This window comes from Acartia tonsa, chromosome 14 (genome assembly GCF_053477335.1).
Source record: "Acartia tonsa isolate MP-2025a chromosome 14, ASM5347733v1, whole genome shotgun sequence".
In the NCBI taxonomy this organism is placed as follows: Eukaryota; Metazoa; Arthropoda; class Copepoda; order Calanoida; family Acartiidae; genus Acartia; species Acartia tonsa.
In genome coordinates, this window is record NC_137273.1 from 39,877,483 (window position 1) to 39,890,630 (window position 13,148).

At 34.5% G+C, this 13,148-nt stretch overlaps 1 protein-coding gene across 1 annotated transcript; it reads left to right on the forward strand.

The window, feature by feature from the left end:
- Positions 1–1,279: 1,279 nt before the first annotated feature.
- LOC145305466 (uncharacterized) lies at positions 1,280–8,448 on the forward strand. The gene is made up of 8 exons (XM_080147084.1): positions 1,280–1,309; positions 2,599–2,675; positions 3,584–3,650; positions 4,502–4,595; positions 5,111–5,381; positions 6,179–6,235; positions 6,953–7,039; positions 8,392–8,448. Exons 1-8 carry the CDS (start codon positions 1,285–1,287, stop codon positions 8,446–8,448), a joined length of 735 nt encoding a protein of 244 aa, XP_080003210.1. The 5' UTR covers positions 1,280–1,284.
- Positions 8,449–13,148: the final 4,700 nt, after the last annotated feature.

The following is a 13,148-nucleotide window of genomic DNA, read 5'->3' on the forward strand; positions in this document are numbered from 1 at the left end:
GGGGGGGAATGTGATTTTCTCAGATGCTATTTAAGACGGACGGCTGATTTTTTTGTGAAGCATTATATATATATTTTGTTAAATTATGTTCGTATTCCCATCCATGATTTTTTTAGTGGTTCGCTACTTGGATGGATGTTGTCATCCTTGTTCTTTTCTTTGTTCTAATAACTGACCATCTGCTGTATAACTCACTTTGTCTTGTTTGTCTATTCCACGATTTTTTTGGTGCTTCGCTACTTATGGATGTTGTCATCCTTTTGTGTTACCTATGTATTATTATTTTGTCGCATATTGTGAAAATAAAGAATATACAATCATAATCATGTTTCTATACTGTTTTAGAAGTTATTCTATAATTAGGCTATGTACCAGTACCTGCGTCCGTCCAGTTGGCTGTTTTCGTTAATTTTGGAAAACGGATTCCTAGGACAAATAAGTACAATGTTATAATCAAAGCATCCAATTAAATAAGTCCTTAAAACATTGTATTGTTGAAATAAAGATTTTAAAAATATTATGTGTTTTATTCTCATATTAATAATTTGACTCCAATGTAATCGAATCATAGTTTTTGTATTTCTAAATCTAATAATAAGTTGATATAAAAATCCTTTATTTATAACCTTCTCTTATTATCTATTTGTTGAAAAATGGAAACGAGTTTATTTTGATAAGTACTTAGTTTTCTTTGTACCTATCATTCTAGAAAGTTTGTCGCAAGTCCTATCATTATACTTAAGGAACAGGATCTTTGTGTGTTTGTCTGTACCGAAGGATCTCGGTAACTACTGAACCGATTTGGTTCTCCTCTACAATGTACCCAAATGATAAAGAAGGGTACCACCACAAACCTCCCAAGAAAAATTGCTTTAAATATTTTTAAGTGCCAAAACTGAAGATGTAAGTGAAGGTTGACCTCCCTCCACCTCATGGGCTCCTTAAGGCCTCTAGGGGCGTGTCCGCTACATGGTTAGCAAATTCCCACGTACATGTATTTGCAAATTACGTTTCTCGTATATGAATTTTTAGGTATAGTCCCTTACGTGGCAACGCCTTTAAGTTTTTCACAGTAGCTTATGATAGGTTAGGTTAAGAATTGGTTAGGTGATTGCCTCGCATGCGCAAAAAATAGGGGAAAAGCTACTGAGAAAATATGACGAAACGCCCCTTAAGAGACGTTGCCACGTAAGGGACTATACCCCTAATGTTATTAATGTAAAATTTTAATTGGGTACTAGCTAAATAAATAATATGTTTTTAAACAAATTTCAGAGAAACGAAATGATTTTAATAAATCAATCCATGGGTAGGTAAATTTTCAATAACATCTAGTGTCAAACTCACTAGTTAAGTCTAAAGAACACAAATGTCAAATCTGGTATAGTCTGATTTAATACAGGAAATAATCCGTTGAGGTAGGGGACATTGGTCTGTTTATTACACTAATCCCCAAAGTTTTATAATACCGTTTCCTTATTCGTTTGCTCTACAACTTTGGGAACTGTTATTGAATTTTTATATGTTGGTTTATTAAGTTGAGTGTCAAAACGTTTCAACCTCTAATTGTAAAATACAGGATCGGCAATTATATATGTGTGTCATCATTGGGGATTTACATCTATTTATCAGCTATTGTCTTATCCCTGAAATATTGCCTGCGTGTACATAAGATTTCAGGGATGTATATTCTGCATTTAATATTTGTGACCATTGTCTATACTACCTATGCTATACATGATTTTTCATTGTGGCTGAGAACCAGTGGATATTAATAGGTTTCGAAGTCATGCTGGAAAATGTTTTATTATTCATTTGCTGTTTAAACTTGCGTGTATTCTAATGGGTTTCGGTCAATAGGTATTTATTTAATTTATTATCAGTGGGAAAGTTTGTATATCATCATTGGGGATATACAATACATGAACTTATCTTTAGATATTATGTAAATACTTTTAACTTCATCTTTAAGTTTTATGATCGACTGTTTGTTAGCTTGTATTTCAAAAAATAATAGTTATTTCTCACATCGTATTATAAACGGCTTTCCGCGGATATAGAATGTACAATTATGAGATTAAAACTAGTTTTTTTAGCCCCGCGGTGCCGAAGGCACCGGCTAAAAAAACTGGTTTTAATCTTATGACTGTACATTTTTATATTCGTAGAAAGCTGGATATAATACGATGCTAGACATAGTTTTTTCGTATGGATGAGAACCGGTTCCTATCCACCGGATTCGAATGAATACGAGAAATATGATTCTTTCCCACAAAGTGCCTCTGTTGAGCACAAACCACACTACACCCCCCCCCCCCTCCCCCCCCCACTTATTTTAAAATTACTTAAAGATAAGAGAATGACGGGGGGGGGGGATAGATTACTAGAACCCCACCACCCCATGATGATTTTCAAAATATAAAGGGGGGAGGCCGTATTCTGTGCTTAACTAGACACTTCGGTGGGAAAACCGTATCACCCCCAAACTATTTACTTACAGGTTTTCTGTCTTCTATTGGGTGTCAGTTCTCATTGGATGATGACAAGCTTACTGGTACCCAAAGTTTTATATAAATCCCCCAAACTATTTACTTACAGGTTTTCTGCCTTCTATTGGGTGTCAGTTCTCATTGGACGATGACAAGCTAACTGATGAACAAATCAAAGAGGAGGAGGTATGCGGCCCCTCGGGGCTAACAAAACTGGTTTTAATATTATAGACAGCTCTCCGCGCATAGTAAAGTGTTAAATAAGTGATCCTAAATTTGAGTAATTTGGTTTCGACTTATAAATTAATATTCTGCTATTTAAGTTCTGACACTCAACAATTGTTAATGTTCGTTTGTCTTACCGTCTTATTTTAAAGCTTTGGTTGGTCTGTAAATTACACTGGTACCCAAAGTCTATTAACCTCATTAACTCATTTGTTAGCTTAAAAACTTTGGTTACTTTTATTGGCTGGTTCCAAACTAGTTTAAAGTTGTGTGTAAACTTTTAAACCAATAATTTTAGTCTACAGAAGGGATAAGTTTGTTTATAATCATTTACAATGAACACAATTTATCTTCCATTGTCTTATCCCTTAAGAAGTTAAGATCCTTGGTAAGTAGAAAGTGAGGTCGAGGCAGGTTTTTGGGTGTCTACCTATTAAAGCTTAAAAAAATAGGCGCTTTCACACCAATTACCCTGTTGAGCACTATTAAATGCCTTCCCCACCGACCCTTACTTTTATAATAAATTGAAAATAGGGGGGGGGGGGAGTTTTTAATTTGTTTTTTAGTTTGGGTTAGGGTAGCCCCGTATTGGTTATGAAGCTTTACAAAGTGTCTCATAAAATCAGCCATGTGACGTCAGGGAATTAGGGATAAGAGAAGAAGTGGTAAAGAAAAGCCCTAATAATGAGATGGATAATCCCTCAATTTTATGACGTCACTTAGCTGATTTTTGAGACACTTTGTAAAGCTTTAATAGTTATAAATAGGGTGGAAAAATTACTTACACCACTTATTATTACAAAATAACGGGGTGGAGGGGGGGTATCAGTATAAAAATAAAATCCGCTAAATATTGTGATATAATCTAGGAAAAGAAGGATAAAAGAAATCAGCTGATCAAGATTTTCCTATCCGCGGAGCTGAAACAACAATTAGCAAAGGAAAATAAAATATAGCATTGCTTCAAGTTTATTTGTGTGACTAATAAAAAATGACGTCATACAATACAAATGACCGATGATGGGCCAGTTTACAATATACATTGTAATTGACCAATGGTAAAATGTTTATACAGGCCTTTCATTGGTCATTTATATTGTAAAATTTTGGGTATTTGTATTTAATTTTTATTGGTTTATTTCAACCTAGCAGTGGCCAAATATTTCAACCTATAATTTAAACTACAGAGGGGTTAATTTTGTGTATCAATATTAGGGATGAATATTAATTATTTTAGCTTGAATTCAAAATTGGAAGAGGATGGTCGACTTCCCCCACCCATTACCTCAAGTGCCCCTAGTAACCTTTATTTGCGCACTCGCTATCCTATAAGGATTTCTGAACCGAAATAGTTCTCATTTACAGTTTCTTAAAGGTTCAGAGAAGGTTTTTAACTATTTGGGGGAGGGTATCTTCACCCACTCAAAAAAAAGGACACTCCCGAAAAAAAATATTTTTTACTTTTTTCTTTCAATGGGAGTTGGTCGAATTTTTCTGTTAATGGGAGGGGGTCGACTTTTCCCCTCCCCCATTAAGTGCCCCTTTAATATACTAGAGGTTACGCCCCTAGCATCTAGGAAATATGAAGGACAAAGAGGGACTATAAAGATAGCTTAAACCATCCCAAGACATAAATCTAAAAATTAAATAGCCTAAAACCATTACAGGGCCTTTATTAAGGCTTCTTAAAAGAGAGAACCCAATCGTTTCAGTAGTTATTAATATCTTAAAGTACAGACAAAAAACCTTACTGCTTTATATAACAGCAATGACATTGATGTTTGCACCCAAGGAGAACCAAGAATTTGAGGCAACCAAGAAAATGTTGCAAAATGAAATTGAAATTGCCGAGCAGATTGTCGAGGCTCATAAACAGCAATGGTAATAACAATATTATAAACAAAGTAACAGGATGTCTGTCTATCTATGTTTGTGTGTCTGTTTGTAGCTTAAGATCTCGTTTCATTGATGTTTACACCCCAAGGAGAACCAAGAATTTAAGACAACCAAGAAAATCTTGCAAAATAAAATTGAAATCTTGAAAGTAACAGGATGTTTGTCTGTCTATGCTTGTGTGTCTGTTTGTACCTTAAGATCTCGTTTCATGCAGTTCCGACAGACATGGTTCTTATTTACTGTGCAGTGAAATAGGAAGTTTAGAGAAGTGTGAACTCATTTTTTCCCCTGGAATAATATTTCCAACATGTCTTTGGAAACCGATTAATATCTGCAGGATTAGAACCGGTTCTAATCCATACCAAAAATTATGTCTACCATCGTATTATGTCCAGTTTTCTACGAATATAAAAATGTACAATCATTATTTTTTTATGTTAATACCCGCGAAAGCTGTCTAATTCTATAATACGATGCAATAAAAATAACTATTATTACAGCCAGGCAAAGCTGCAAAGTAGCGGAAAGTCATATGGTAGAGGATATGGTCCTCCTCCAACAACAAATAAGACCAACAAACATGGCGGCTACGGCAGAGGAGGTAGACCTATACACAGCGCCGGAAATTCAGCTCCTGGAAACTCATGGAATAAAAATGGCGGGAAGAACAATAACGGAAACAAATATGGCGGCCATATTGGCTCTGGAAACAAAAATGGCGGACACGGCCAAATCTCACGTGCAACTGCTGAAGGATTTATCAGCAGACAGGTAAAAGTCTGGGAGGGGGGAAGGGGCATTGTACTGTAAATTACACTGGTACCCAAAGTTTTATAGTAACAATATCTTATTTGTAGTATTTTTCACGTATTTGATGCACGTTGTAAGATAAATGTGCATTACTTGAGATTAAGTTAAGGCCTATTTATTCTAGTTACAGTAATTTGCTAACATAACATGTAAGTTCAACCGTTTGGCCGTTTGCATCCTTAAATAATCGATTCAAGCATTGTTTTACAGTGAACTGCTCCTGACTATAACCTACTTTGTCTGTCCTTTTGTTCGGGATTTTGTATTCTTCGTTGATTCGTTGGCCATTGTACTATAGATTTCTAGGTATCCAAAGTTTTTCAAAACTTTGGGTACTTTTTGGTTAAAAACTAGCAATGTTTAAACTTTTCAATCTCGAGTTTTAATCTACAGTAGGTGTACATATGTTTATCATCATTGGGTACGTATGTCAATACACAAATCATTGTCTTATCCCTTAAGATCCCTGACATATTTGCCTCTAGGGGTATCTGGAGAGAAAGTTAAGAAAGCTGGAAGAGGATCATAGTAGGATTATCAAGGTTTTTGGGTACTTTGGGTACTTTGGATACTTTGGGTACTGATATATCAATTCATTATGACATATTTGCCTCTAGGGGTATCTGGAGAGAAAGTTAAGAAAAGTGGAAGAGGATCATAGCAGGATTATCAAGGTTTTTGGGTACTTTAAATACTTTGGGTACTTTGAATACTTTGGGTACTGATATATCAATTCATTGTGACAAATTTGCCTCTAGGGGTATCTGGAGAGAAAGTTAAGAAAACTGGAAGAGGATCATAGCAGGATTATCAAGGTTTAGGGTGGCGCTTTCTCATAAAGTACCTTGTTGAGCACTAATACCCCCCCCCCCCGTTAATTTTACCTGGTCTTAATTGTCCTAGGAATCCATATTTCAACAAGGATTGCACGATCTAAAATCAGATGTAAGGACATACCGACAAATATCTAATAGAGTATTAGAACTTTGATTTGCAAGTCTGAATTAAATTGTACGTAAATATTTTGCAAAATTGCTTAGATAAACGATAGAGTAATAGGACATACTTACATTTTTAGGATTTAATAATAGAGGTGCTCGCTTATAATATCGTACTTTGTTTTCCTAGGAATCATTATTCCAAAAACCAGATGAAAATGTAACGAAAATAGAGTTGCTATACTTCCTAAATCGTACCCAACTTCTATAGGAATCATCATGTATTTAGTTATAAATCTTATAAAAAGATAAAGATCATCAGGTTTTAAATGGAAGAATGGACTTATATTTATTATAGGATTACTACGATTTATAAATAGTATAAAACTGATATAGGAATCATTTTAAAAAGCTAAATATCATCTTACTACGTTACCTAATAGAATTATTTTAGATTAGGTTAGGTTATATTGGGCAGTGTGTTAATTTCGCATGATTAAGGTCTTCCCATAGGGGTTAGGCATAGAAAAAAAATGTGAGGGGTTAATGCTCGTAAAGAAACTTTGTATGAAAGCACCTCAACTAAATGGAAAGGCCCTGCAGACGTTCCGTGGCATCGACATGAAGATGAACAACAAGTTTGTCAACAGGAAACTCACCACTATCAGCATGCACAAACAGGCAAGTATAAGTTTGTCAACAGGAAACTCACCACTATCAGCATGCACAAACAGGCAAGTATAAGTTTGTCAACAGGAAACTCAACACTATCAGCATGCACAAACAGGCAAGTATAAGTTTGTCAACAGGAAACTCAACACTATCAGCATGCACAAACAGGCAAGTATAAGTTTGTCCACAGGAAACTCAACACTATCAGCATGCACAAACAGGCAAGTATAAGTTTGTCAACAGGAAACTCAACACTATCAGCATGCACAAACAGGCAAGTATAAGTTTGTCAACAGGAAACTCACCACTATCAGCATGCACAAACAGGCAAGTATAAGTTTGTCAACAGGAAACTCAACACTATCAGCATGCACAAACAGGCAAGTATAAGTTTGTCAACAGGAAACTCAACACTATCAGCATGCACAAACAGGCAAGTATAAGTTTGTCCACAGGAAACTCAACACTATCAGCATGCACAAACAGGCAAGTATAAGTTTGTCAACAGGAAACTCAATACTATCAGCATGCACAAACAGGCAAGTCTTTTTATGATAGTGAAGCTTTTTGTTGTTTTTTAATGACGTTTTTTGGAAGTGCATAGTTTTTTGTTACAATAGATTGCAGTCATCCTTGTTTAAAGTTTGTGTTTGCTTGACTTAAAAAAGTATTTGATTGACATTTTGAAATCCTTTTATGAAAGTAACAGGATGTTTTTCTTTCTGTCTGTTTGTACTTACGGATATATATCGCTAACCGCTAAGGTTCTTCTTTACAGTGTAATTTGTCATAGGTCCAGCATAGCCCCCAATCAAACTTTGAAACCCTAATTTAACCACCCTCAAAGTTTTAAAAAGTACATTAGATTACCCCCCTCAAACCCTTGAAATCCCTCATTTTAACCCCCTCAAAATAAAAAAGCTTTGACGTTCCTAAGATCCAGTGAAGGTCTATAAAAATATATATTTTTTCTTTTTAAAACTTAAAAATATAGTGTACTGTCAACCATATTAATGATTATGAAAGAAAATGTAATTGTAATCAGGAGATGCTTGGTGAGCTAACCAAGGAGAAAGCAGCAACTGTGGAAGATTTGTTATAATAGATAGATAGATAGATAGATAGATAGATAGATAGATAGATAGATAGATATATATATATATGTAGATAGATAGATAGATAGATAGATAGATAGATAGATAGATAGATAGATAGATAGATAGATAGATAGATAGATATATAGATAGATATATATATAGATAGATAGATAGATAGATAGATAGATAGATAGATAGATAGATAGATAGATAGATAGATAGATAGATAAATAGATATATGAAAGAAAATATAATTATAATCAGGAGTTGCTTGGTGAGCTAACCAAGGAGAAAGCAGCTACCGTGGATGATTTGTTGTAATAGATAGATAGATAGACATATAGATAGATAGATAGATAGATATAAGATAGATTGATAGATATATGAAACAAAATGTATTTGTAATCAGGAGTTGCTTGGTGAGCTAACCAAGGAGAAAGCAGCTACTGTTGATGATTTGTTATAATAGATAGATAGATAGATAGATAGATAGATAGATAGATAGATAGATAGATAGATAGATAGATAGATAGATAGATATATGTAACAAAATCTAATTGTATTCAGGAGTTGATTGGTGAGCTAATCAAGGAGAAAGCAGATACTGTGGATGATTTGTTGGTGTGCCTCAAGGTTCAACTTCAGGTCGGGGATGTATATTCTGCACAGGATTACAAAATTTGTTTCCCCCCCCCCCCTTAAGTTTTTTCTACCAAAGAAAATTATTTTTAGAAGGAACACAGTAAAAGTGTCTGACTGATTGTGACGTAACAAAAAAAATTAGCCAATGAGAGGCCACTATAAATTTTACCATTGGTCAATAATGGCCTCTCATTGGCTAATTTTTTTTGTTACGTCATAATCAGTCAGACACTTTTACTGTGTTCTTTATTTTATTCATATCATCCCTCCTCGCATATAAGTTTTTTTTCATTTAGGAGGGGAGAAAATAGAAATTTTTACATTTTTTCCCCCAACCACATATTTTTTATTTTTTTTCCCAACTCATGCTGAATATACACCCGTGCTTCAGGTCGAAGAAAGGATTAATCAAAATTACTTCCAGTCTGCCATAGAGAACTAAGTAACTTTACAAAGTGTCTCAAAAATCAGCCATGTGACGTCATAAAAATGAAGGAGATGAGAGAAAAGTTGGACAAAAACTCCTTAAATAAGATATGGATATTCCCTCATTTTTATGACGTCACATGGCTGATTTTTAAGATACTTTGTAAAGATAAAGAATTAAGAATCCAATTTGAAAAATCCACCAATTTTTTACAATATGTTATACAAAAGATTTTTTATACAATCTTTAAAGCTTAGTTTTTTAAAATATAAATTTGATTTTTTTTGAGCTTTAATTTGATTTTACAGAACACAGTAATAGTGTCTGACTGATTATGACGTAACAAAAAAAAATTAGCCAATGAGAGGCCGTTATTGACCAATGGTAAAATTTATATTGGCCTCTCATTGGCTAATTTTTTTTGTTACGTCGTAATCAGTCAGACACTATTACTGTGTCGATTTTACAAATTAAATGTATTCGTTTTGATTATTTTTTTGTATACCTACTAGTTTTCATTATTTTTGAGCGTAATTTTGGAGGGCAAGGATTGCTATCTACTGACTGATAGTATCAATATATAGCTCCCTTGAAACTCTAATTGTTTAGTCTGTAAGTTTCAGAATATTATTCCTATATATCATTACAGTACTTACTTATTTAAAGGCATCAGTTTTCATGTAATTTCTGTCGTTTTAACAATATTTTTTTTAAAAGTAAATTAGTATTTTGATACATTATTGTAAAATAAAGTATTTCCATAGATTATAAGTACATAAAGTTCCAAACTTTACAGGGTTGTATATTCTTCACGGGATAGCCGGCTAAAGGGGGGGGGGGAGGTTGAAAAATATGTAGGGTGGTAAAAATAAAGTCAAAGATATCTATGGGGAAATATTTGAAAAATCAGCAAAAAGCTACTTGTCATCTTGTCCTCTCATCTACAGACACAAAAATTTCCTGAAAATGATGGGAACTTTAATTTTACTGGGGGGAGGGGGGGGTAATTAATCATGTGTAGAATATACACCCCTGAAAAGGGTAAATATTATGAAAATTATGTTTGTTTGTTTTTGTGTTACAATAAAGTATTTTTTTAAAATTTCTATTAAATTTCATAATATAACTATTACATCAATTACGTAGGGGGAGAAAGTTACTCTAAAATCATCTACGTGACGTCATAAAAATTAGGCAGATGCGAGGAGAGTTGAGAAAGAACACTCCTCAATGGAGATGGATAATCCCTTTTTATAATAATTTTTATGACGTCACATTTTGAGTGACTTTCTCCCCCCTACTCAATTACCTCACACAGGCGAGACTGCTGTCCAACAACCCAGGATAACTACATACACGGGGTATTAGGTTAAGTAACACCCATCAGACAACCAACTCTTTAATTGTACGACCTTTGTCTGAGAAGTCCTAACTGTGCATGGTAATGAGTTACACCTGTTTTAGGCCAAGGAATTCCCTCTACTCTAACTATTAATGTTGCGCACCTGACATATCAGCAGTAGGAACCATTTTCAAAGTCTTTTAGTTATGATACTTTTAGGTAGAGATTCGAACCTATCACCTCCCCAGCGACAATTATATCCAAGATTAGCCAAGTTGCAAATTGCCAAATCATAAATATGTTATCTACATTGTATTTTGAAATTGCTATTTCTTCCAATCTAAATTGTTGCGCCCCCAGCATCGTGTAATGACAAGGATGACATCATCCACTAAAGTGAAGCTCTGAAACGGTAGAACAAACGAATATTAACACTTGTAGAGTATCTGAACTATAAATGTATAAGTATAAACAAAATTGTAAGTAAATTTGTTGCCAAACTGCATAAATGTAGGATACTGTTAAAAGACATACTTTCATTTTTAGGACTTGGTTACAGAGATACTTTTAACATTGTACCTTTTTGTAATAGGAATCAAGAGAAACGCCAAATTGTGTTAAAATTGAGTCAAAAATTATTCATGTGACGTAATAATAAAATGAGGGAGATGAGTGGAGTAGTGGGAAAGAAAACTCCTAAAAAAAGAGATGGATAATCTTTCATTTTTATTGCGTGACATGAATCATTTCTAACAGAATTTGGGCTTTGTCGGAATCAGTATTCCAAAAATCTGATGAATAGAATAATTAATTATAACATTCAAAAAATTATTTGTAAAAAAGTAAAAAAAATCAGCATGTTTGAAATGGATGAACGGACTTTCTGGTTTCATTTTACCCCCCACCCCCCCCAAAAAAAAAAAAGAAAATAAAAAATCTAACAAAAATATTTTTGAATAATGAATATTTAATAAGATTTAAATTACCCCCCCAAAAATTTTACCCGGGGGTAAACAAAATTTACCCTTGCCAACAGATTTCAGTGGTTTAGGGGATAAGATCGATAATGGCCGATTAATCTATGTGCCTCTCCAATGATGATAAACAAAATTAACCCTTCTGTTGATATTATTAAAATTATAACATTATACACTTAAAATGATTACATTATATAATAAGCAATAATTTCTAAGCTTTCCTGAAACAAAATTTATGCCTAAAAATAGATTTATGCTGATTACACAACACAATTACAACATTACAGTAATGAAAACATCCATAAAAATGTCATTACTTCATGATCAACTTTACTTGCTTCCATAGATCCTAACTAATCCTTAATAATTTTTTTCCTATTTTCCTTTCAATTTATGTAATTAAAATCATATAAAAATGTTTTAAAATGACTAAAATTTCTTTATGTTTTACGGAAAAAAATTAACGATAATGATATTTTATTTAATAGCATTTTTTATCTTAAAATTAGTTTTGTAAAAATCAAAAATTCAGACAAACTCAAATATTGAATATACTTTTGCAGTTATATGTGCATATGTTTATTGACGTATGAGGGGATGTACAGACAGACTGCGAATACGAGTATAGAGTAGCTCCGATACAATTTAATAATCAATAATCTAACAAAGTATTTCTAAAAAAATACACATTTATTAAACATATAAAACTGGTTAGAAATAGGCAGATTAATGGGATTATTATTATAGGATATATTTATTATGATATATATATTAAAGGCTTGGACGTCCTGTTTCTTAGTTAGGTAAGAAACGACGTACTTGAACACGTGGGAAATATAGATACCGCCAGCCTAGACTTATAGGCTTGTATCTAACCGAGTGCAGACGGGAGGAAGCGTATTCACTCTTTGGCCTGCAACAATCAACTAGCCCTCAACACAGCAGGATGGAGTATGATGGCGGTTACAAGTGGAGGTCTGACTCAGCCAGAGAAGTATAGGAATGTGAACAGGGATAAGGATACATAAACTTGGGTGTTGATTACCACACTTGCCCCCTCTGAGGGAATATGAAATATTCCCTCACAGTTGACCTGCACGCCGGCTTCTGCGGGTTGATGTGGTACTCGCAGGTTCTTCGATTGCGGCCATGGCCCTCTCTACGATATCCACAGGATTGGGTTCAGCGGGAGTAGGATTTTCTGGAGCTGCTGGAGGCTCTGGAGCAACAGCATTCTGGAGAGCTAACATGCCCTCACAGGGAGCCGTGGCTACTGGATCTTCAGAGGCAGCGCCAGCCTGCGGATTAACAGGCAGATCAATTCCAGATGGAAAGAGCTCATTGATTTGATTATCGAGCTCTGTGTCACTGTTTTCCTCTGCAGGATCCAGGACCTCTGGATTGCCTTCTCTATCGGTGGGCCTGTACTCATCAGAGCATTCAGAACCGCCATAATGGGAGATCAGCTCAACTCCATCATCATCTGGCCGGGGTACGTCCCCAGCAGGAAGAGATGCCTCTATGGGTGCCACATTCTGCCCAGGTACATTCATTACATTACAACGAGTATTAATATATTTAATTACCCTGTCAGAGTTTTGGTCTAACAGTCGACTAGTGGCCTCAATAACCG